Source organism: Neofelis nebulosa, chromosome 1, assembly GCF_028018385.1.
Source record: "Neofelis nebulosa isolate mNeoNeb1 chromosome 1, mNeoNeb1.pri, whole genome shotgun sequence".
Taxonomy (NCBI): Eukaryota; Metazoa; Chordata; class Mammalia; order Carnivora; family Felidae; genus Neofelis; species Neofelis nebulosa.
Genome location: NC_080782.1, coordinates 106034934 through 106059962, shown reverse-complemented (window position 1 = coordinate 106059962; position 25029 = coordinate 106034934). Strand labels below are relative to the sequence as shown.

Below are 25029 nucleotides of genomic sequence, written 5' to 3'. Positions count from 1 at the left end.
ACACTCCCGAGAGGACTGATTCATTCTGCTCTAGATCCCTCAGCTTCTGATTCCATTTCTCCCCACCCTCTCACTACTCAGTTCTGCATGGGTGGAATGAGTAAAGCTTGGCTCACAGAGGACAGTTGCCTCACCCCCTTGGGTTTTCTTACTTTAAAAGCAGGTCGGTGTAGGAAAAGAGACCCAGAAGCAGCCTTTTCAAAGAAAGCGAGGAAATGTGGGGCTGAATCAGTTCAGTCCAGTGTTAGAATTTGGCTGGTTTACACCTGTGATTAGCGGCGTTAGATGTCTGTCAGCTGGCTGCTGTTTGTCTCTTTCAGTCTCTGTCTCTCCTCTCCACTGACTTAAGTAGATCTGGAATATGAACTTACAGGAAAGGAGGAAAGGTATATGAGAGACAACAGTTAGTACTAAACAAAGAGATTTATAGATTTCAGCATTAAGAGTAATAGTCCTAAAGCAGTATGGTATTATAAAAACTGAATAATATAAGAGAAGCAGAAATCCAGCTACAGCAAATTCTAATTAAGAAGCCTAGTTGACTTTTGCAACTTGATCAAGATATGTGTGTCCTGAGGCAGTGATGTCTCAAGCTACCTATAGGATTAATTTCAGTTGATTTAGGTAAATTCTCCTAGGGATTAACTGATTGTTTTAAGTACATCATAGCAAGGGAAAGCAAAAAGATCAAGTTTTACAAATTGCAAATCTGGGAATAAAGATACGAGTCCTTTTTCACATAGGACCACTGAGAAACCTGGTCTGGATGCTGGTCAAATTAGACCTGAGGCATCTTGCTACTTTGTTCTTTCATTAAGTCTTAGACAGTTCTGTTCTTCCTTCTCCACTTCCTACTGTTCATAAACATATTGCTGAGCAGTTGTTTATGGAAGAAATGGTGATGGTTGATTAAAAATCTAATGCCAGCTATGTGACAGTCTAAAGTGAAGTTCATAGTATCATGTCTGAGGACCCTCAGCACTATAGCTACTCAATAGTAAATACTCAAAGAAGAAAGGGAAAGTAAGCTGTATTCCACTTGACTGTCAGTCATAGGCAAGTGCTTATCTAAACATACTATTTGTTTCAACATTTCAAATTCTAATTTTCATTTTAAAAAGTAAATTCTGTTTCAAAAATTCCTCCTCATAACAATATGTGTTCACCATTGCTTGTCTTCTATTTCTGAGGAAACGAGGTTATTTTCTGTGCTCCCTTATATCTGATTCAATATCTGTCTGTCCTCCTTCCAGCTTTTCTCTAGGAGAAGCTCAAGGTTTAGGGAGGGTGAGGAGGATCTTGATTTCACCCAATCAGCATTGGGAAAAGAAAAATACTGTAAAAGCCTTTAATCTGACCTAGAAAGAATGAGTCGTTGGTTAGTTAATTTAGAAGTCAGTCAGAGTAGGAAATCATTTTAAAAAGATGCGTACTGTAGGGGAACCTGGCTGGCTCAGTTGGTTAGGCGTCCGACTTCAGCTTAGGTCATGATCTCATGGTTCATGAGTTTGAGCCCCACATCGGGCTCTGTGCTGACAAGAGCCTGGAGCCTGCTTCGGATTCTGTGTCTCCTTCTCTCTACCCCTCCTCCACTCATGCCTGTCTCTCTCTGTCTCAAAAATAAATAAACACCAAAAAATTAAAAAGATGCACTCTGTAAACATTTTAATTTAACGTAATCTAAATATGTGTAAATTAACTAGTCTTTTTTTTTTAATTTTGCAGTGCGTGTACACAAGTGGGAGGGGCAGAAGGAGAGAGAATCTCTCTTTTTTTAAAAATGTTTACTTAGTTTTGAGAGAGAGATAGTGCATAAGCAGGGCAGAGGGAGAGGGAGACACAGAATCCAAAGCAGGACCCAGGTTCCAAGCTATCAGCAGAGTTCAAATTCAGGAACTGTGAGATCATGACCTGAGCCAAAGTTGGACACTTAATCCACTGAGCCCCAAGAGAGAGAGACAGAGAGAGAGACAGAGAGAGAGAGAGAGAGAGAGAATCTTAAGCTCTACACTCAATGTGGAGCCCAACACAGGGCTCGATCCCATGACCCGGGGAGCATGACCTGAGCTAAAATCCAGAGTTGAACACTCAACCAACTGAGCCACCCAGACAAGCCTACTAGTCTTTTGATATAAGGCCTTTTTAAGATAGCCTATATAAACCACACTTGTAATATATCATTTTTGTTTTCCACTTTTCACTGCTTTTAAAGGTAATGTAAGAACTTGAAGCAATCTGAATGTAGGAATCTAGATTTGTATTATTTTGTCAACTTTAGAAAACCTTCTCACCCATACTAAAATAGGAATTTTATTTGGTAACTCATGTTTAACACATTTATCCGTACTTTCCAAAGCATCCCACTTGTGTGTGTGTGTGTTTTTTAATGAACAACAGAGCTTTTCCTTTTCACACTCATGTTTCATCAGTTTAAATATTTGTTGAAATTAGTTAATCTTGATATGAGGCCTCACCAGAAAAACAGGTGTGGAGATAAACCCAGCTGATGGGAGCCCCAGCATTTGGCGTCCTGAAGAAGACCCATGGCCCCTGTGGAAGGCGTTAGCTGCCCAGCTCCCTTGTTAGTTTGTTGTACAGCGGGAATAACAGCACTAGATTGTTCCTTGGGTTGGTTATCTAACGTGTGGATAAAAGAGATTTTCTGTATATGGTGAAGGAAGGAAGAGAAGACCAAAGAAATAATAAGGAGTAAAAAAAAGTAAAGAAAAAAAAAATTGAACAGAGACAAAATGATGTGTGATTTTGCAAGTGAAGGAGAAAGATGGATAGAATAAGACAAAGATACACGTACACATACTTGACAGAAAAGCGATTTGCTAGTTGAACACTTGAGCGAAATGCGTGAATACCAGTTAAACTGAGATTGAATATGCTAAGACTTACAGAAGTGGATTACCCTGACATCTTGGTTCAGCAGGGAGTTAGAGTGTTCTAGTCGCCCTTACATTCTCTTTTTAGGAACAATGAAAATAGTGAGATAGGCATCTCAGAATAATCCCTCATTTTAGGAGGCAAACGTTGGAATACTTTACTGTGAATGATTGCTGTTTGGGTAAATTATTACTTATTTGAGCATTTCCTAACAGTTCAAATGTATTCTTCCACAATAATGACAAGTGAGGAGTAACTTAAGAGAAAATGAGCTGATCGAAGACATTTTTCTTGTTGCTTATCATTTCCAGGTGAGGTTTTAAGCCTCCTCCTCTCTTTTTACTTGTTTGTTCCACATCAAGGTTCAGGGAGTCCATTGTCTTTCCCCAGCCAGAATTGGTTCTCTAGAGTGTTTGAGTGAGTCTTGCAGCAGAAATTCGGTGCAGCGTCATTTTACAGTAAAGTTGGCTGTCACCTTGGCCATGGGGTGGACGGAAAGGAAATGCAGTGTATTATTGGTCCCCTTTTATGTTGGGAGAGGAATTTTCTGTTAAAACAGGCATAGGTGTAAATCATGCTGAGGTCTCTTCGTTGTAGGACAGCCTCTTTATGACCTAGTACACACTTATCATTTATCTGGAAATGTCATGGGGAGTAAATTACCTTCAAACTGGAAGCCACCTACCCTAAGAAGCTTTGGTCCTTTTTTCAGATATCATTGGTATCATATAGAAAATTATTGTTTTAGTCATATAGTCAATGACATATATCTAACGCCAGAAAGGATGTAGGTCATGGTATGTGTGTACTTTTGTTAATTCTTTTCCTGTTCTGACTTAAATACTGAATTTTGTTTGTGGAAAAACTGAAAACATCAGCTACCTATTGGGAAATAGCTCACTCTGGAAACTGTCCATTTCCATCCTTGCCATGAAGATGAATTTGGTGCCTTATGTACAGCCGATTACCTTTATTGAAAGATTAAGAAATAAATAAACCTAGCTGTAAGCTTTTGCCTTGGAATGGAATGTATGTAGCTGCTAGGATAGCTTGTGTGAGCTGAATTCCAACTTCCTTGTGAATGTAAAAAAATGTTGACGATCACGTGGTTTCCTGTACCCAGAAGCATCCTCACCTCCCGTGAACTCCAACTCTTATGCTCCTTTTCAGGGCAGTCTACTTTGTTCGGCATAAGGAATCCCGGCAGAGGTTTGCTATGAAGAAGATCAATAAACAGAACCTCATCCTCCGAAACCAGATCCAGCAGGCCTTTGTGGAACGGGATATCCTGACTTTTGCAGAGAATCCCTTTGTTGTCAGCATGTACTGCTCCTTTGAAACAAGGCGCCACCTTTGCATGGTCATGGAATATGTGGAAGGTACATCAGCCTCTGACACACAGAACGTGACCCCTGTATCCAGAAGCTGCTTGCTCCTTTGTGCAGCTGAGGCTTTCCCTGTTGTGCTACCCAATGTTGTATCCACCTAGGAACTGAAGCCAGGCACTGAGATGGCTGTCTTCCCAGTCATTATCTTCTGATAATTGCTTGTAAAGTGCCTGCTCTACTATAACAAAGGGAAAATTAGTGCTTTTTGGAAAATGGTGGTTTTGCTTTTTTAATAGCTTTTAATCCTAACTACCTCCTCTCAATTGGTCATTACAGTTAGGATATAGGTGATGGAATTTTTCCTACCTACTTTCATTAAATAACATAAAATCATTCGTGACACTGAGTTTCTTAAAGAATGAATTAAAAATGCATTCTTTGTGGTCTACAGTATGAAATTAAAAACGAGTTTAGGGGAAAAGGAGATACAAGTCAGGAAAATCTAGCACTACTTTTTTTGACATTTATGGTTTACCTTTTAAATGTTCTTATTTCCATCAGTTTTACATTCAATTTCTGCACGTTTGGCCATGACTTATTGAGATAAACAAAGTTAATAAAAGGCAGAGATGAGGAAAGGCCAAAACAATCTTCAAAAGTATCTAATTTAAGCTCTTGTAATTGTTTGAGCAGAATCCCAAAACTATAAAATTCTAAGAAACATTAACTATCATCTAGTTCGACCTTTTCATTTTGCGGATGAGTGAACTGAAACCCAAGAGGTGGGAGACTTACTAGATACTTTACTAGTAGACACAAGACAAAAGCGTAGCGTGCCTGATTTCCACCTGTTTCCCCCCACCCCCACACACACCAGCACTTGGCCTTACTAACCTTCATTGTGGTTATGATAACTAACATTTATCACACATTTAATAAGTGTTGGTAATGTCCTCAATTCGTTGCATATATCACCTCATGTAATCTACTTAATAATCTTACAAGGGGTGACAGTCTTACTGTCATGATATTAGAGAAGGGTGCCAAGACTAGCTTCCCTAAGGTCTCTCCACCCGTAACGGAGCCAGGATTTGAACTCCAGGAGCCTAATTCCAGAACCCATGCTTTATACTGGTGTATTTTGTTCTTCAAATTTCATTTCCACTTTGAAGCCAGATGTGCTCTTAGGAGAACTGCTGCCATAAAAAAAAAAAAAATAGATATTTGTGTGTATGTGTATGTGTATGTGTATGTTTATGTTTATGTTTTTTATCCATATCACATCTTAGTTAAAAATGGGAATACTCTGCACAGTCCCCACTTAGGAACTTGGTATACTGTGTCTGTGGGTAGATGCTATTCTATAATCTGCACTGATGGTCATCTTCAATCCTAGCTGATACTATACCTGCTAAGTCTTGTGTCTGTGTTTTATAGGAGGCGACTGTGCTACCTTGATGAAGAATATGGGTCCTCTCCCTGTTGACATGGCAAGGATGTACTTTGCGGAGACAGTCTTGGCCTTGGAATATCTACATAATTATGGAATTGTACACAGGGATTTGAAACCAGACAAGTATGCACACTGAGGAAACAGATCTTTTTTTTCACACCATGCAGAAAGTTTTCTTATGTCTATAAAAATGTTTTGTTTTAATGCTGCTTTGCACATTTTAAAATTGTCCTGTAATGTTCCCATATGACTTATTTTGGCCCTATATATGGTAATGTTTATATAGTACTTTAAAGGTTCTGGGGCTTATAATAATAGCTTCTAAGGAACAAAAGAAAAAGATGATGATAAAGCCAGGGTTAATTAAATTTTTAAAAGTTTGTTTTTCATTATGTTAAGTTTTGAATCATAGAATGCTACAAGTTGCTTTCTGGATGGTTTTTGCATTTGGTATTATATACTTAGATAAACCTTCCCTACTCCAAGATGATATATTTGATATTATATAGTATCTCACCATTTAATGTAAAAGTTTTAAACCTATGTGACGTTCATTTTAGTGTCTGATTTGAGATACACATAGACTTTTTCCCCCAAATGACTATTCTTCATCTTGACACCATTTATTAAATTTTTTATGCTTTCTCCGCTAATTTCAGACAGCTCTATAAGCATTACATGTAATATGTAAAGATTCTAAGTGTGCTGAGAACTATATAATATTAACTCGTGCTCATTCCAGAAAATTTGGAAGTACAGAAAAAGATTTTTAAAAATTCATTCATGGAGCACCTGGGTGGCTCAGTAGGTTAAGCGTCTGACTCTTGATCTTGGCACAGGTCATGATCTCATGGTTCGTGGGTTCAAGCCCCACGTTGGACTTTGTGCTGACAGTGCAGAGCTTGCTTGGAATTCTCTCTCCCTCTCTCTCTGCCCCTATCCCATTTGTGCTCACACTCTTTCTGTCTCTCTCACGATAAATAAAAACAATTTTTTTAATAAAATAAAACTTAAAAATTCATCCATGACATTACCAAAGACAACTATTAGAACTTTGGAATATTTCTTTCCAGTAGATATTCTTTCTCTTTACACTTCTTCTATTTCTTTAATTTTTTAAATTAATTAAAATTTTGGTTTTTCCCCTTAAAATGAATTTTTTTTAATTTAAATTCATAAAGCTGTCAAATGTGAATCGTTTGCATACATAAGAAATTTACATTTTGTGCTTAATAAGTAGAAATTTAAATTCGAGCCATAAGTTGAAATCTTAAACAATAGTACATTTTTCTGTCCAAGTTCTTTATCTTATGTCTCACTTAAACCTTGGACAGATTGATGTGGGATTATTGGTAATCAATCCTTTATTATTTTATTATTCTGAAAATAGATGTCAGAGTCCCACACTAGAATTTTTCTAAGAGTTCAGACCTATAAATGAAACTGTATGTGGCCGCTCCAACAAAGATTAGCTGGACCCAGTGTCTGGCCCTCCCTTGTGAATTACACTCATGAGCCAGATGCCCCTGTGTAATATGCTCTTGTGATTTCATCTCTTCCCGGGCTGGGTTCTATATTGAGATTGATACCTCTACACTAAATAGACTTAGGAATTGATAGGGGAAGGAGAAAGCTAAAAAAAGAAAAGAAAAGAACTTAAAAGCAAACGTTATAATATGTGTCCTTCTGCTTCATAGTTTGTTGGTCACCTCCATGGGGCACATAAAGCTGACGGATTTTGGATTATCCAAGGTGGGACTAATGAGCATGACTACCAATCTATATGAAGGTCATATCGAGAAGGATGCTCGAGAGTTCCTGGACAAACAGGTAAGCTTGCACGCAGCCCAGTTCTAGAGGGAAATACAAAGTATGATATTGCCAGTGACATTCCGAATCAACTTGTATAAGCCAGCTTCACATTAGTGCTGGGCGTCTAGATGTCTGTATAAGCCTTATGTTTAATAAAGTGCAAATTGCCTCCATTTTTCTCCCTGGGCCTCTCTGAACTGTCCGTTCCTCCGCATTCCTCCCCCAGCATTATGGTCTATTAGCAAGACGAACAATGTAATTGCGCACAAGTGAGAACGTGAGAGAGACAAATGGAAAACTGTTTTTGTAAGGAATTCAGGAGTCTCAGTAGAGTACTCATGAAACTCATGATGCATTGTACAATCCCGGGTGCTAAAATCCCAGCCATGGCCCATTTCCCTTTAAGCATGCCTCATTACCATGTGCCCACAATCTGTTCATTGTAAAGTTACTTAAGGTAAACACATCTCAACTGTCAGGCTTTGATAAAGTAACCAGGATGTGAATATATTTTGGTCATACAAATACTAAAACTATCTCTGGTGGCAACAGATGAAGAATGCATCATTCTTTTAAGCGTTAAAAATGTTTTTAATATTGTGGAATAAGTAGAACCACCAAACGGGGTCAGACCCTCAATTTGAAATTGCACGTTATGCATAGTTTAACATTAAAGTGGCATTTAAATTTCCCTTTTTTGCTGTTTAAATATTTCATTGCCTTTGGGGTTATGGATGCTGACTTAATAATTGCTGTTCTTAAGTTCTCTGCCCCTGTGGTTGAGCAGGTGCACTCTGGGCAACCTAATTGGTGTTTAGCTATCGTGTTCATTTTGATTCATGTCTAATATTCCAATTATTCTAATATTGCAATCATCTTTTAGGTCTGTGGCACACCTGAATACATTGCACCAGAAGTGATTTTGAGGCAGGGCTATGGGAAGCCAGTGGACTGGTGGGCCATGGGGATTATCCTCTATGAATTTCTGGTTGGATGCGTGCCATTCTTTGGGGACACTCCAGAAGAGCTGTTTGGACAAGTCATCAGTGGTAAGTATCTTCAAGCGACTGTTGGAAAGCAGCTCTTTAATGTAATCCTGCGGAGTATTGCCGTCTTCACTACTAAAATGTCAACCTTTACCAAACAGTTTAGCCAACACATTAAAAGAACTCACTCATCATAGCCCATAACTGACTGACAAATCTCAGGAGATCAATTTGTGTTGAAAATTGATCTGAGGAAGTTTCGTTAACATGGAATCTGGCACGGCGCTGGCGGTGTAACCGATTTTTATGGTGTGCTTTTTCTGCAAAAGAAATTCACGTGGGATTTGCAAATTATTTCCTTTCCGTCCAGTCTTCCTTTCCATCATAGGAACGTGGCACCAGGGAAGAAAAGGTTAATGTGGGTCACATTTACATAAATGGGGGGAAAATAGCTAATGGCACAGTGAAGAAATTAACAAAAATGTAATAAACCCTAAAACAAATGTCTACCACATAATAAATAATGAGGATGGGAAGGAAGCAAATTTAATTCACAGACTGTTAATGATTTCATTGGTGGTTGTTATGGTGTAATGTTATTTCTGTAACAGCTGTTCATCTTTCATTTAAAATTCAATAACCTTTAGATCTTAACCTGCACGCTGACCCTCGCTATTGTTACGCGGCTTGTGGCAAAACTAAATGATAATTAAATAGGCCCTATTAGTACCCTACCTGCTGTTTTTATAAATTTCCCCGAAGCATATCAAAAAGGCCTCTCCTCCTCAGAGTTTTATCAGTCATCACCGACACCTCCATCACCCACTCGGATACCGTCTGGACTGTGCTACAGGGCCCAACAGTGGAAAGAGAGGGAAAATGCGAGTCGGTACGAGGAGTCCCTTAATCACAGCGTTATTCTCTATCGTTGACTTGCAAGCCAGGCATATTTGTAAACTTTAACAAAGTAGATTTGTGCGTTGCCTGCAGTGTATAACCCTTTTCTTCAATATCTGAGATGTTTATGGATTTATAACTAGGCTGTTTGCTGATATACCAAGGCCTGAATGGCAGGAGGAATCAACTGTTTAATTAACACAAGCAGCAAATGCTGGCTTTGTTCTCAATGCCTTACGGCTCAGATGCATATTCATGTTTTATTTTCCAAATCAGATTTAAACTGCAGCAGAGGAAGCTGGAGGCAGGCACACACAGAAATAACTCATGTTTTTATTGCATTTCCATACACACAAGCACACACACCTTATCTTCAGGCAAACTCCTGTGGAATGTAGAACATGTTCTCATATTTATGGCAGATTTTGAATACTTCCATTACTATGATTACTTTGGATTTCTTTGTCTTCAAGCTTAACACTTTGGCCTTTGATTTGTCTCTAGACATAGTTATTTTTGCAAAATTAACTTCGTGCTTCTCAAAGCTGAAGAACTCTATGGCTGTGGCCAAATTCTCATTTAAAGGACAGTAGGAGAGAAAAATCTTACTGTCTTGATACCCTGTACAAGCAACCACCTGAAACAGAGGTGTTTAGGGTTTCCCTCATATTAAGTCCTCTTAGTGACTGGAAGGAACAATTTGTGGTGAGCCAGTTCTGACGCACAGAAAAAAAAAGATACAAAGAATCAAAAAAGGAAATGGAAGGTGCTGCTTGTTGAAATATTCTCTCCCTGCCTTGTTGACAGCTGTACTGTTTTATATCTCATGAAACAGTACCTCTCAAACTTGCTTATGCCCAACTGACATCCCTGTCAAAATGCAGATTCTGATTCAGTCTGGGATGGGGCCTGAAATTCTGTCTTTCTCACAAACTCCCAGGCCACATCCAGGCTGTAGGTACCCGGACTGCCATTTGAACAATGACACTGTAAGCTCTGTGTCTCCTTTCTAGATGAGATCAACTGGCCGGAAAAGGATGAGGCACCACCCCCCGATGCCCAGGATCTGATTACCTTGCTTCTTAGGCAGAATCCCCTGGAGAGACTGGGAACAGGTTAGAGCACATATGTTTTAATTTTGCTAATATGCAAGAAATAATGTCTTTGTGGAACATTAAGAGGTTCTTGTTTGTGTTTTGTTTTTGTTTTTGTTTTTGTTTTTGTTTTTTTGCCTAGGAAACATCTGTTGGTTGATGTAGGACATGACTACAACACATTATAATAATCATATTTTGGGTTTTTTTTTTTTTTTCTGGTTCAGAGCAATATGTATGCTAGGAAGGTTGGTGGTTGTGTGTCTTTGATTTTTTTTTTTCTCGTTGTTTTTTGGTTTTTTGGGGTTTTTTTGCAAAGCAAAAGTTATTTGTTTCAATAAATAAAATTGTCTGGAAGAAAACCTCAAGGGCACATGTAACTCTTCTGTCCTGAAAAGCATGCATCTTAAATAATTTAAAATAGATGATTCGAGATGTAGAGCTTTTTTTGTAACACATATATTCCTAGAAGGATTTGACCCAGCACGTCCGTCTATAGGCTTTAAAATGGGTTATCAGTCCTTGAACTAATTAGTTTCTGGAAATGAGTGTCAGAGGTTTGAACCATGCTGTCTCATCATGGTGATCATACCGTAGCCCAAGAAAGAGGATTAAAACTATTGGCTTTCAAGATTAAGGAGATAATAGATTTGTTTCTTGCCGATTATTTTTTCCCAGCTGTTCCCCATACAAGTTATGTTTCAGCCAGTCATTTTCCTTTTCTAATATTCTGAATGGACAGTGATCCCAGTATAGAGTCCCAACCTGCCCTAGTATGTAAATTTATCTAGATGGGACTAAATATTAAATATAAGTACAAAACACAGTAGACAATTCCCATAATTTTCACCTGTGAAAATTTTTGTCTTGATGGGTTTTTTACTCTGAACTGTTTCATTCTACCTCATTGTAATAGAAATATCAGAAAATACTGAAGAAATCATTCTCTCCCTCCGTTTTCCCAAGGCAAAAATAATTTGCAGCAGCTCCAAATACGTATCTTCTATTTTTCCCCATTTTTGCCCACAGCTTCCCCAGTTGGAGGGCTCCATTCTTGCTTAAATATGCTCGGCTACTAGAGTTTATGGTAATGCATTGAAGCCCGTGGGCCATATTTTTGTCTTGGAAATAAAGTTTGATTGAAACACAGCATTGCCATTCACATGCATTGTTTATGGCTACCTTCATGGTAGAGTACCAGAGTTGACTCATCAAACCTGCCCACAAAGCCTCAAGTATTTACTATTCGGCTTTTTGCAGAAACATCTCTCATGGTCTGCATTAGAGAATCAAGCAAGATTCAAACTGCAGGCTCACTTGGGAAGACTTCTTTGAGTTGAGCCTCTTACCGGAGGACCATGTGCATTTTTGCCTTTTGCAGTGGATGAGTGGGCCTTCGAGTAGGAAAGACAATATAAATGGAAGTTAAGGGCACAAACTCCACAGTCAGATTGCCTGCATTTAAATCTCTGTTGTGTGACTGTGGGCAGGGATGTTTCCCTTTCTGTGCCTCATTTCCCCGTCTGTAAAATGGAGCTTAGAGAAGTACCCGCCTTTTCATGAGGATAAAAGATCATCTACCGTGGCTCTTAAAACCAGGTGTGACACTGCTGGCCCTGGTATTGCCATTTTAATGTTCTGCCCATATAATCTCACACTTTCCCCCTTTGGACATACAAGATACAGAAATGGCGGTGGCGCCCCTGTCTTTGAGCTGATCGAACTCTTTGAACAGAGTACTTTATATTTCTTCCCTCCCCCCTATCTGATTTTCCTTTGTCTGGAGTAACTAGCAAACTCGTTGCTCCCTGCCCTCTGTGACCTGCAGTCACATTTGCTTTCTGGCTCCAGGGATGTGAGTAGGTGTCAAAGAATGGGTGTCAAGGCCCGTGCAGGGCAGAGTTCTGAGGCGTGATTTCCGCTCGAGCCAAATAGGAGAAGTGGCGGCATTTTCAGACAGCCTGCAACACTGCAAATATCTGTTTACGTGTGCTCGTCAGCTGTCCCGGGGAAGCGTTGGCCTGAGATACGTCTAAAGACAACGTTAGAATCGGCACATCCCTTCCAAAGAGCCCACTTATCTTCTGTGTTCTTGGGTCGGATTGGAGAGTGTCCTCACGGAGTCTTCTGCCTGCTGCCCTCCTCTGAGAATACTTGGGAACTTGACTGGGCTGGATTTGACAAAACAGGGTTATGGTGATGGTCCACGCATCCATGTTTATATGTGATACGCTGTGCGTTACCTCTCTGCTCATTTTTCTCCCTGCTACTGCTACTTGGGTTCTTTTCAGGGTTTGACAATTTGAGAAGTGAATCTCCTAGCAGGAGCTCAAAAGAGACATTTAAAAGGCCCTGACCCAGCTCTCGGTATTGTCGAGAAGTACGTGCCAAACAGACAGGTCCCATGTGACAGATCCCATAGGGTCCAGAGAACGAGGCTGAGAATCCCGCAGGCCTGCCATGCTGCTTCCAATGACAGCATTTTGGATTTAATGCATATTTAGCGGGCAAAATAATGCACCGTGAAAATGTGCAAATTCACATTTGCCCGAGAGACTAGAGAGGCTGAGAAAAAGAGTGTGAAGAACATAATGGATGTTTAAGAAACTTCCATGAAAGGAGAGAGAACCTCAAGGGAGAACATTAGGGCAAAGGATAACTTGCAGTTGGGAAACTTGTCCTCCTCGAACTAGACTTTTGAACTCGTGAAGTACTGAATGGCAGCCTGGTTTGTCAGACTTTACAGCTGCTCAGATGCAATGGACTTCCACCCGTGTACCAGCTGGGAGGTCTTGAGTGGCTTCTTCTTTACTTGGGTCACAATTTCCTAATCTAGGAAGGTGGGCATGCTATATACCTCACAAGATTATGGCGAGGACTGAAATTCAGTATGTTCATGAAGACACCAAGTACATTAACGTAATATGTAATAGGAGCTCCAGATACGATCAGCGCTCTTTCTTTCCCTTTCCCCATCCAAGCATGGAGTTGATGCAATGCCTGCTTTGTGGGGTTGCTTTCAGTGATTTAATTGAAGAGAACTGGATGCTTCTAGCGTCTTGGGCAGTGCTTGTCCAAGTCAGCCCTCCTCTGCCCGCTGCTACTCCTATTGCTGTTGTGGTCAACATCAGACTCCACTGTGTGCCAGAAACACAGAGAATGCCTATGTAGCATCCTGGATAAAGATTCCAATCAAATGCTTAGTAAAGAAGAATCTGTTCTTCCTTTTTGGGGGTGACTTTCCCACTTTGCTCTTGCCCTGGCTGGGTTTGGGGCTCCAGTCTGCACCCTGTGCTGTAGTAACCTGACCGGCAGAGCCACGTCCCTGGGCCACACAGACAGGTCCCCCACCCCAACACTCAGGCCCATTTCTCCTTCAGTTTGCATTTCTCATCCTGGTTTTTTGTTTTGTTTTGTTTTTTGTTTGGTTTTTGGTACCACACTGAGGACAGAGTGGGAAGCATGGTGACAACTTCACGAGAAAGGCATTTACGTCACACCTACAGGGCATCTCCTGGCAGGGAGGTGATGAGAGCCTGTGTTAGTCTTGTGAGAAATACTCCTTCGTGGTATTTTTTGGGGACTGATTCTTCCTTACCTCCCTCCTCGACAGTGTGTGTGTGTCTGTGTGTGTGTGTGTGTGTGTGTGTGTGTGTGTGTAAGGGCAGAGGCCTGATTCTCACACTTTGATTGTCTAACCTGTGTACCTATTTCCCTTTACCTGGGGCATGATATATTTTGATGGGGCCTGCCCTTTCAAACCCTCAATAAAATCATGAACTAAATTAGGGGCGCCTGGGTGGCTCATTCGGTTAAGCGTCTGACTCTTGACTTTGGCTCAGGTTATGATCTCATGGTTCATGAGTCTGAGCCCCATGTCAAGTTCCACACTGAGAGTACAGAGCCTGCTTGGGATTCTCTCTCTGCCCCTCCCCCACCTCATGCATGCACTCACTCTCTCGCAAAATAAATGAATAAACTTTAAAAAAAATAAAATCATGAACTAAATAACTATGCTGATTGGCAAAAAAAAAAAAAAAAAAGCCTAAAACTTAGGATGGTACCTGATTTTCATCACATGCTTTATAAATCTATGAAACAGGCTTGCCAGTTTCTTACCTAAGAATCTGTGATCCACAGAATCGAAGTCCTACCTATGTTAATGAGCAATCCAATAAAACTGAATGGAAACCATTATATACTATTCAGGAAAAATTCATCTTTATTAACCTTATCTCCGGCGGAAATGTTGCTGTGAACACATTTTGTGCCTTGTTAGAATTTCTTTTTTTTTTTTTTTTTTTTTTTTTTTTTTTTTTGTAATGAGCAAGTCTCCTTTGGGCCAACGTGTGTGCACATCCCCAGGTTCAGCATAATGTGATTTTAAGTGTCCGCATCATTAACCTTTGAAAAATGGAGGAAGTCATAGAAAAATTAACAAAGGAAAACTGTGCCATGGCAACTGCTGTTAGCAAAATCAAATCGTCTTCCGATGAATTATGGGAAAATTTGGGTTGGGAGGGGTTGTCATAGAATGAAAAAGTAAGATTTGCATGATTCTTTAATTTATTTCTCTATTGATTTGAAGTGTTGGCAGGGGGAGGTGTTGTCAAAAGCTTTGCTGTGAGGGTAGTTTAATATTTTCCTCTCTGTTCTTTACCTCTCCTCTGCACCCCAAGGTGGCGCCTATGAAGTCAAACAGCATCGATTCTTCCGTTCTTTAGACTGGAACAGTTTGCTGAGACAGAAGGCAGAATTTATTCCCCAACTGGAATCTGAGGATGACACAAGTTATTTTGATAGTACGTGAATTATCTGACATAAAATGTTGTTTGACCTTTACTTTGTAGAAAATTATCTCTGCTCATGATAGAAGTTTCTAGTCTTGAGCCTATGAGTTCTTTTTTTTTTTTTTTTTTTAACATTTATTTATTTTTGAGACAGAGACAGAGCATGAACAGGGGAGGGTCAGAGAGAGAGGGAGACACAGAATCCGAAACAGGCTCCAGGCTCTGAGCTGTCAGCACAGAGCCCGACGCAGGGTTTGAACTCACGGACCACGAGATCATGACCCGAGCTGAAGTCAGATGCTTAAGCAACTGAGCCACCCAGGCGCCCCGAGCCTATGAGTTCTTAAACATAATGCTTTGATATAGAAACTCTTAGTAACATATCTAAATTAAAAGCTGAAATTCTGAGTGATTGGAACTGTTACCAAACATTTCTCTGCAGCTCGGTCAGAGAAATATCATCACATGGAGACTGAGGAAGAAGATGACACAAATGATGAAGACTTTACTGTGGAAATAAGGCAGTTTTCCTCCTGTTCACACAGGTTTTCAAAAGTAAGTGAAATATGGCAGAAACCTACAGAGTCCTTCTGGAGAATCTCCCTCAGGCCAGATAGTTGGCATTTCTAAATAGGCGAACAAGATTGTAAAAATCACCTCTGTAGTGTTTTAGTGCTTGGGGTCTCCTGTGCTTAAAATTCCTTTTAGCCTAGGAACAGTGACCCCACCATCTTGATAATTCAGAGTCCCTACCTGCCTGTCTCACTCTCCACAAATGGATATCTTTTTTCTTGGAGATGCAAACTTGCACTCACAGTATTACCTATGGAGAACACGAGAGCCATATATGTTGACCTCACCCTGTGTGACTAGGTTTAGTTCATTGCCAGACTGTGGAGGCATCCTCCCCTTTCTCTGACCCTTTTTGTTTGTTTGTTTGTTTATTTGGTTTGACAGAGAGAGAAAGAGCATGTGTGGGGGAGGGGCAGAGAGAGAGGGAGAGATTCCCAAACAGCCTCCAACAGTGCACAGCCTGACAGCAGGGCTCGATCTCACAAACTGAGTCCATGATCTGAGCCAAAATCAAGAGTTGGACGCTTAACCAACTGAACCACCTAGGCTCTCCTCTCTCATCTTTTAATGAAGAACATTGAGCTTGAGGTCACTGTGTGCATAGCCCCCTCCTAGTATCACATGGAATACAACACAAAGGAGCAGTCTGAGTCCCTGACATCAGCTAGGACCCTTGGGGATTAGTTGATGCAGAATAAGAAAGTCTGGTAACCAATGACAGAAAACATAAGTTATATGAAAAAGCCTGTAGGAAGCCAAGCTTGAATTTTGGAAATGGGAGAAGGTAATAAAATCGATGTCTGAAATGGATGCTTTTACTGATAGTGGTAAGATTAAAACACACACACACACACACACACACACACACACACACACAGGCAAATAAAACGAAGAAACCTGATAGTCCTGAGACTGGAAGAGCCCTAGGAAAATGGAAACAAACCTAAAGGGCCCCCTGCCTGCCTCCCTTGTGATATTTTCAGTAGCTGTGCATTTTCTGTTGCCATGGCATTTTGCATGATGATGTTCAGCTTTTCTATAACACATAGGGTTGATAAAGTGTTCATACCTTTTTCTATGTGGCTCCCTAGATACAGCACATCTGCATGTGGGCTGGCACTGACCGCCCTGTTTATAGGAAGGCCATGGAGAGGTGAGGTTTCCCCGGAGGAGGTGGTGGCCGGCCTACCCAGAGCCAGGACTGAAGCTTTGATCACACTGAGTGTAGGCTTTCCCCAGTGCCTGTTCTCTGGCCCATCCAAGCCAGGCCCTGGACTCCATTTCCTTCCTGTTGTCTTCTGTTGGTTAGCCAGCCTGGTCCTCACCCTAGTAGACCAATGGGCCATCTAAGGGTACCCCACCCATGAGAGCAGTGAGTGGCTGCATGGCACGGTAAGGATTGCTTCCTGCACTGGGCTCCCAGCTCTGTATTTTCCCTTCCACCTTTCCTGTGGGACCACAGAGGTCTCAGGCTTGCCTGAGCTCTGATCCCTTTCAGAAATGCCAGTGCCAAGTTGTGTGTCTGTATATGTGATTTATAAGCCAGAGACCTCTGACTCATAACCATATACGTACTGCATCCCCCCACACACTTCTTGAACCAGGTAATTTATTCTTCTGTTTGCACTCAATTCCAATTCATTTTTCTCCTTCCCACCCCTGACTGGTGGCCATTAAAGCTTTCTCTCTGTGATTTTCTCTTTCTGATAGACATCATGGTTAAAAAGTAATCTAAGGTGTGCATTGATCCCCCGGCCTAGAAACCCCAACACGTCTATGGATTTTGTTTGCAGATACAAAGTCCATAACAAGACAGGGCAAGAGGGTGATGAATTCATAGCTTTTGCTCCAAGAAGAAAAAAAAATACATACATTGACCATACATCTCAGGACTCAAATAAACAGTATCGGAAAGTACCTTCTAAATACATGGTCCCAACTGAAACTTTAGTCATACTCTTGGGCTTTACTCCCAGGGTTTGGGTTTTTGTTTTTTTTCTGACAGACTCTTTCAAGAAGATATTAATAAACCCTATTGCTTCACCTCGCAGGTTTTCAGCAGCATAGACCGAATAACTCAGAATCCAGGAGAAGAGAAGGAAGAGCCTGGAGACAAAACCAAAAGCACAACATTGCCATCCACAGAAACATTCAGCTGGAGTTCGGAATATTCGGAAATGTATGTGAAACGTCTGTTGAGAAGGGTCATGTGCAGTTGCTGCTAGAGCAGTGATTCTTAAGCTTGAGTGTGCATCAGAATGTCCCAGAAGCCCTGTCAAAACACAGGTTGCTGGGCCCATTCCAGCGTGTGTGATCCACTAGATCTGGGATGGAGGCTTTGTAATAAGTTCCAGGAGATGCTCTTGCTGCTGGCCCAGGGACCACACTGTAAGAACCACTGTGCTAGACATGTGTTGGTTGGGTGTATCCAAGTTCTGTTTTTACCTAATTTCCTCCAGAATTCTCCTTGAACACCGTTTCCTAGTATGGATATATACATGACTTTGTTTTGTTTTTAATTAAGGCAACAGTTATCCACATCCAACTCTTCAGATACTGAAAGCAACAGACATAAACTCAGTTCTGGCCCACTTCCCAAACTGGCTATTTCAACAGAGGCAGAAAAAGATGAAGGTGCTCCCTGCCCCAGGGACCTGCACGAGGAGCCCGAGGTCACCACTCCCGCCAGTACAATCAGCAGCTCCACCCTGTCAGGTAAGCGCCCGTGTGTGGTGCCTGCTGTCCACACGTCACCCACCACGTTGACAAGTGGTGGCTGGTGTTCTGAGTCCCAGGCTGGCCTAACCAGGTGGTGGCAATGGCTGTTTTGTGCTGCTAGACTCCATCCATGGCCCCACGTCAAAGGCTCGGGGGATCAGCTCTTACAAACTGAGGTCCAGTGTCTCAGACCCCTCCTTATTTGCGTCCCCATACAGTAAACCCTTCTTGTTTCAGTTTGACCCAAGAGCCAGCCTTAGCTTTCATGACTGGGTTTCAGTAGGATTCTTTGTCAGCAACCAGAACCACACTAAGGACCACTTTCTCTGTTGTTGATGCAAAAGCAGGTCTCACAGTGTAGTGTCTAACTGAAAGTTAGGAGTAAGGAACTGTACCAAATAGTGACATGCTCGAATTACCCTCAAAAATGGCTTAAATCACCCACAAGGTACAGCGTAAGGCCAGCTCTCCTTCTTGTGTCAAAATGGATGGTGGTTTCTTCAAAGGAGGTGGTTTTTGTTATGGGGCCATGTTGTGCCAAACAACTTACCTCTTCACGCTGGACTCGTAGTGAGTGCAGCACGATGCTTATTTTGTGAGATTCCCAGATGCTGTCTGTGCATCCAGAACTGAGGGGAGGAGTGAGTGAGAAATACCAGCACAATTCAGATTGGTATTTTATGTGCATATGAGGAGCCTCCACTATAGACATGTTACCTTTCTAGTCTCTGGGTAACTGGAGTACAGAAACTCCTGAGACCTCTTTCACTGTTTGGGAAGCAGTTAAACGGATTAGGCCTCTCTCTTTTTCTTTTTTTTTCTTTAATTTTTTTTTCTCTTTTGAGAGAGAGAGGAAAAGCACGAGCCCAGGGAGGGTCAGAGAGACAGAGAGGGAGATACAGAATCTGAAGCAGTTTCCAGGCTCCCAACTGTCAGCACAGAGCCCAACGCAGGGCTTGAATCCACAAGCCATGAGATCATGACCTGAGGTAAAGTCTGACGCTCAATCAACTGAGCCACCCAGGCGCCCCTGGATTAGGCCTGTTCTTTGAGAACACTTTATAATGTCACTTTTGTGTAAAAGTAACCTTCCTGACAGGAGTGACAGTATCTTCACAGGTTTTTAAAAAGGCTTAATGTATCATGGATATTTTCTGGCCTTTAATCATGGAGGTGTCCTCATTAGGTGATCAAACTTGAATTTCCCTCAGACCAAGCCAAGTGCACTTAGAATATTACTTGGTTTATAACAGTTTTATGCACAGCATATCCTTCTACAGAGCAATGTTCATGTATGCTTTTAAAAAAAAAAAATGAGGGGCGCCTGGGTGGCACAGTCGGTTAAGCGTCCGACTTCAGCCAGGTCACGATCTCGCGGTCCGTGAGTTCGAGCCCCGCGCCAGGCTCTGGGCTGATGGCTCGGAGCCTGGAGCCTGTTTCCGATTCTGTGTCTCCCTCTCTCTGACCCTCCCCCGTTCATGCTCTGTCTCTCTCTGTCCCAAAAATAAATAAAAAACGTTGAAAAAAAAAAACAAAAAAAACAAAAAAAAACATGGATATGGCTTAGGGTTGCTGTGATAAATGTCATCATTAAGCTCTCTTCGATATGCTATATTGATAACGCTGAATGATTCCAGGAATTTTTATGAACATTTTTTTAACTAACTGAATATTCATAGTGTAACTTTTTAAAAATCATTTCAAGGAAACACATTTTATAGGCTAGGTTTATTTCAGCCTCACTGAAAAGTTTGCCTCTGTGGAAATAATGTGGGTTTTTTTTTTTTTTTTTCCTTTCTCTCTCTTCCTCTAAGTTCTGTTGCCATGTAGGATAATTGCCCTTATCCTTCCTTTTTTATAAAACCAAGAGAATAGCATTGTAGAAGTAGTGTGGAAACAACCTGGGGTCCAAAATTCTTAATTATGTTTAGTTCATCCTGATAAATCAAATGGAAGTATCTCAGTATTTTATTTTTCTCATTACTAAGGTCTCTGTTTCCTAGTTTATTATGCTCTCAATAGAATATACTCACCTCTATTTAATTTTTTTTTTTTTTTAAATATGGTGAATCATTGGTGATCACTTAGTCTCTTTGCCCTGGTCCCCATCAGCAGTGTCGGAGGGAAATGGTATCTAAGCAGTTGATTGATTACTTTCATAATTAAAAAAAAAAAAAAAAAAAACTACTGCTTAGGTCCTGCCATGCATTTTGATTAATTGATTCAAACCACCTTTCTGTCTCCCCCATATACACACTAAAAATAATCAAAGACCTTGGGGGCTGCACAGAATAGAGAGATGAACTGATTTGCTTACGGCCAAGGGTAATTAGGAAATCTGAAAACCGTGACTGTAGTAAAATTAAATTTCTTGAGTTTTATATTGCTCCACCATCAAAAAGAAAGAACCCTTGACATTTACAGAACATTAAGGTGACATTATCCACTATTGGCAGAACAGAAACGTGCACTTCTATCCATTGCTCTGAAAGGAGGTGGCAGAGGCAAGGGGGCAGGGATGCTAAAAAAGAACAGCACCTATTCGCACTCGGGCATTTAGGGAAGTACAGTTTCATACGTCTTTCTCTTTTTTCACGATCGTGTTGCATTTGAATCAGTGAAAAGTAAAAAGTCTCGAAGTCTTAGGTGTAGTGCTCGAGTCAACCAATTATTCGTTGTGAAGAGATTCGGCTTTTCATTTGTCAAGGAGCCCATCCTACCAGATTAGCAAGGAGAAGAGTGTGTAACTTAGCCCAAAGTAAGCTTAAGGTTTTGGAGATGAGGTGTGTGAGTCGCGAAGCAGTTTTTATCAAGTCCTTGAGCTGTTGATTTCTTGATTTAGAGGGAATTGAGTAGATGGAGTTAAGTGAGGTTGAGTTTGGAATATAGCAGTAGGAAGGCTGCTGATACTTCATTTAGGATTGTCTTCCTGGGTCTCATGGGTGTCGCTTGGAGGTCCGGCCCTTTTCCTGTACCCACAGCGCTCTCTCAAGTCCCAAGCTTCCTTTACCAAGGTCCCTGCCTGTAGGGTCTCTGTCACCTCCTAGGCACAGAGGCCAAACTTGAGCTGTGAAGTTGAGTAGTGGATTCAGCAGCAGAACGGGATTGTGAATTAAGTCCTATCCAGCCTAACTATTTCCTAGGCTTTAAAATGTGCTGGTTGGTCTTTCAAAGGATCATTTATAATGGTATTAAATTCTCTGCATGGATTGTATATCTTAAGGTGATGATAGTGTTGATGGTTTCTAAAGCACAGGGGGCTTGTAACAGCATTTAGAAGTCAAAATGAGATGAGCATCACTTTTTCCGGATGGGCAAAGATAAACTGTCAGTGATTACAAAAAGAAAGAAAGAGAACTGATAGCCTGTGAAAGAGTAGGAAAAACCCAAAGTGGGTGGCTGTTCGCCTTTCCTCTGGGGGACTCCACATGTTATTTCCGCTCAGAAACGTTATTTATTCTTGGTCTGTGTGGTCACCCAGGCAGACATCACTGATTTTCCATTTTTGCATCCTCCCACGTGATTCTCTTGTGATCCTCTGCTGAGGGGAGTCCTAATTATTTTAAAACAAACAAGCAAACAAACAAAAACCCACCTTTCTGTTAAGGGCTAAGAAACTTAAAAATAAAGAAGGCGTGGCTGGCTGAGACGGGAAAGGATCTTACCGCTGGTCCAGTAACCTCAGGGCAGATCAGGAGATGATACACTGTCTAGAGAAAAAACCAGGAAGGTGCAGCAAGCCATTGTGGAATGCAGTGAGTACTGTCCTTTGTTGTCCTGGGAGGTTTGCAAGGAGAATTAGGGCATGAGAAGTCACAGGTGATGCTTGAGGCACTCTCCTGTGAGTTACATACGTGAACCTCGTGCAGTCTAGTGCAGTCCAGGAAGACACTAGGAGATGACACAGTCCCAAGTCTACGTGAAGAAATGAGATGATGTCCACATGTCCCAAACAGCATTATCCACATGTCCACATTATTCACAGCATTGCTAACGATGACCATTAATATCACAAGATCATTTTAGTATACAGTGGGTGGTCATGGTGTTCATAAGGTGGTGTTTGCTTCAGAGCCTTCCGTGGTTGGAAGCAGTGGGGAGGAGTTGTCGCTACAAGGGTTCTAAAATCGAAATTCTGTAAAGTAGTGACTCTTGTAGTTAAGCGGAGTCATTGAGAATTAGCAGACTTAGGTACAAGGAGAATGAAACCTGGATGGACATGTCTTTCATCCCCTTCTCTTCCCCATCACCTTTCTCAAACCAGTCATGTGATTTTAATGCTTGCCTGGCGCCATATGGATTGTTGAGCCACATGGGAGTACGTTTCCCAGGTTGTTCTTCCTTCTTTCTCTCTCTTTCCCTCTTTCCACCTCTCCTTTCCGATTTCCCTGAACGTGTTTATCCCTTCTTCTTTGCACAGTTGGCAGTTTTTCAGAGCACTTGGATCAGATAAATGGACGAAGCGAGTGTGTGGACAGTACAGATAATTCCTCAAAGCCACCCAGTGAACCCGCTTCTCACATGGCTCGGCAGCGATTAGAAAGCACAGAAAAAAAGAAAATCTCGGGGAAAGTCACAAAGTCCCTTTCTGCCAGTGCTCTGTCCCTCATGATCCCAGGAGGTAGAGAGACATCTACTCGCATGAAATTGTGTGGTTTTGTGCATGTGTCCCCCTCTCCCCAGTTTGGAATGCTGATCGAGATGCAAGATTGCTAGAAGCAGTAACGGGCGGTACCCAGCGCATCTCTCCGGAGTTTCTCCCTGCGGGAGCTCCGGAGCTCCCAGACAGCATGTGTCACTGATTGCTTCTTGCTTCTTTCTGCATCAGGAGATGAGGCAGGCTTCCTTCCCACACAGCCTGATTTCTTTTGTTTGTTTTCTTTCCTTTTCTGCTCCCCCCTCCTCAAATTAAGTGGTAAATTTATCTCCTCTGAATCATTTTTCTTCCCTAGACTATGCATCATTTATGTACTTTACTGAGTTGTTTATAGCATATGTGTTGGAAAGCTAAGTACAGTTTTTCCTCTTCTAATTAATGAGGAGAGAGATATGGAGAACATAAGTTTTTCATTTCTGGGGATGCAGAGAGTCACAGACAGCCCTGAAATTTACAAATTTTCCCAACCCTGTCTGTTGAGTTATGCTTCCTCCTACTGGTAGTCATTTTCTCCCCTGTATTGGAAGACTGGGCTTAATTATGGTTTTGTGGAATTGCAGTATTTTTGTACACCTGGGCTTTGCCTCTAGAAATCACTAAGTCTACGCAATTCCCCCAGAAGCGAGAAAACATACACCCTGGTGTTTGTGACTTAACACTCAAATGACAGCCCGAGAGTGGAAGTGGCAATTGAATTATATTGCAGATGGCTTGCATTTGGAGGAATACAGACCTTGTATAAAAGGAATTGTTTACAGTTTCAAAATTTCCTGTTTGTGCAGAAAGAAATTTGATACAAACAAATGCTCATTTGGGGGTATTGCTCACTCTAGCCCACTCTGTTTTCTGGGAGGCGTCCCATTCGGCACCGTAAAGTAACCATCTATCTCCCTAGTTTGAGTGACTATTCGTAACTCCAAAGCAGCGGCAGTTGGAAAGGTAAGTCCACTTTTGAAAGCTGGTGAGAAAGCCCACGTCTTGGTAAGGTAGAGCAGTTGTTTAATACAGGGCGATAAGGGAAACTGTCATGCCACAAAGGATGGGGACTTGGCTTTCCAGCACTTTGGATGTGTGTATGTGTTTCCACTCTGTCCAGTTCCCTCTCACATGGTTACAAGTTCCCTGCCCACCAGCATGTGTCTCTTCACTTGGCCTTGTGATCTTTAGACAAAAGATAGCCAGCAAAAGAGTACCAAGAGTGCCACATGCAGTCCCAAAGTGAAGGAACATCGCTAATGATCCACCTAGCTTTGTTCCACTTTGACAGACTTAAGAATCGGAAGAAATGATAGTGTGGGCACTGGCAGTTTGCTGTGGCTCCCCTGGTGCTCACTGAACCTGGTGAGTCTTCAGTAACGCTGGGCACATAGTAGCCTGCCTCTGACTGAGCTCACATTTAAACTTCAGTATCTTTAGTGGATCATTCTTTTTGTCAAACACACACACAATTTCACGTGACCAGTTAATTAAGATCCGTTTAGACTCACGTGGATGGAACAGTGATATCAACAATAAAAGCGTGTTTGCTTTTAAAACAAAAACAGAACAGAATTGGTATTGTGGTATTAAGTTTTCTTAAAATTTCTCTATTTCACCTGTATTATCTTTGAGAATCATTGTTAGAATTGTAGGTACTGTATGAAGCGGTCAGTTGTATTCATAATAATTAGGAGTGATTGTTTCATAAAGAAATTGACATTTCACTGTTGTCTTGATCAAAATCACTTGAGTACTAGTTCAGTAGTACTGTAAAAAGGAACTGTTAACTTGATGGATTGTTTTCCTAATCACGTATGTTTGAAAAGGACCGTGTTAAATTTGTTGATTTG

General features: G+C 41.3%; 1 protein-coding gene across 14 annotated transcripts in view; it reads left to right on the top strand.

Moving 5' to 3' along the window:
- The window catches only part of MAST4 (microtubule associated serine/threonine kinase family member 4), a 568580-nt gene that overhangs the window by 524079 nt on the left and 19472 nt on the right, over positions 1-25029 (top strand). For 11 of the 14 annotated variants that reach the window (XM_058730754.1, XM_058730743.1, XM_058730735.1 and 8 more), the window contains 10 exons: positions 4063-4271; positions 5658-5796; positions 7371-7503; positions 8369-8534; positions 10382-10483; positions 15142-15264; positions 15695-15807; positions 17877-18004; positions 18350-18540; positions 22964-23164. In XM_058730754.1, the coding sequence (XP_058586737.1) occupies positions 4063-4271; positions 5658-5796; positions 7371-7503; positions 8369-8534; positions 10382-10483; positions 15142-15264; positions 15695-15807; positions 17877-18004; positions 18350-18540; positions 22964-23164 (1505 nt within the window). The remainder of the gene's footprint in view (positions 1-4062; positions 4272-5657; positions 5797-7370; positions 7504-8368; positions 8535-10381; positions 10484-15141; positions 15265-15694; positions 15808-17876; positions 18005-18349; positions 18541-22963; positions 23165-25029) is intronic. The other 3 variants (XM_058730762.1, XM_058730769.1, XM_058730832.1) reach the window with 1 other exon arrangement.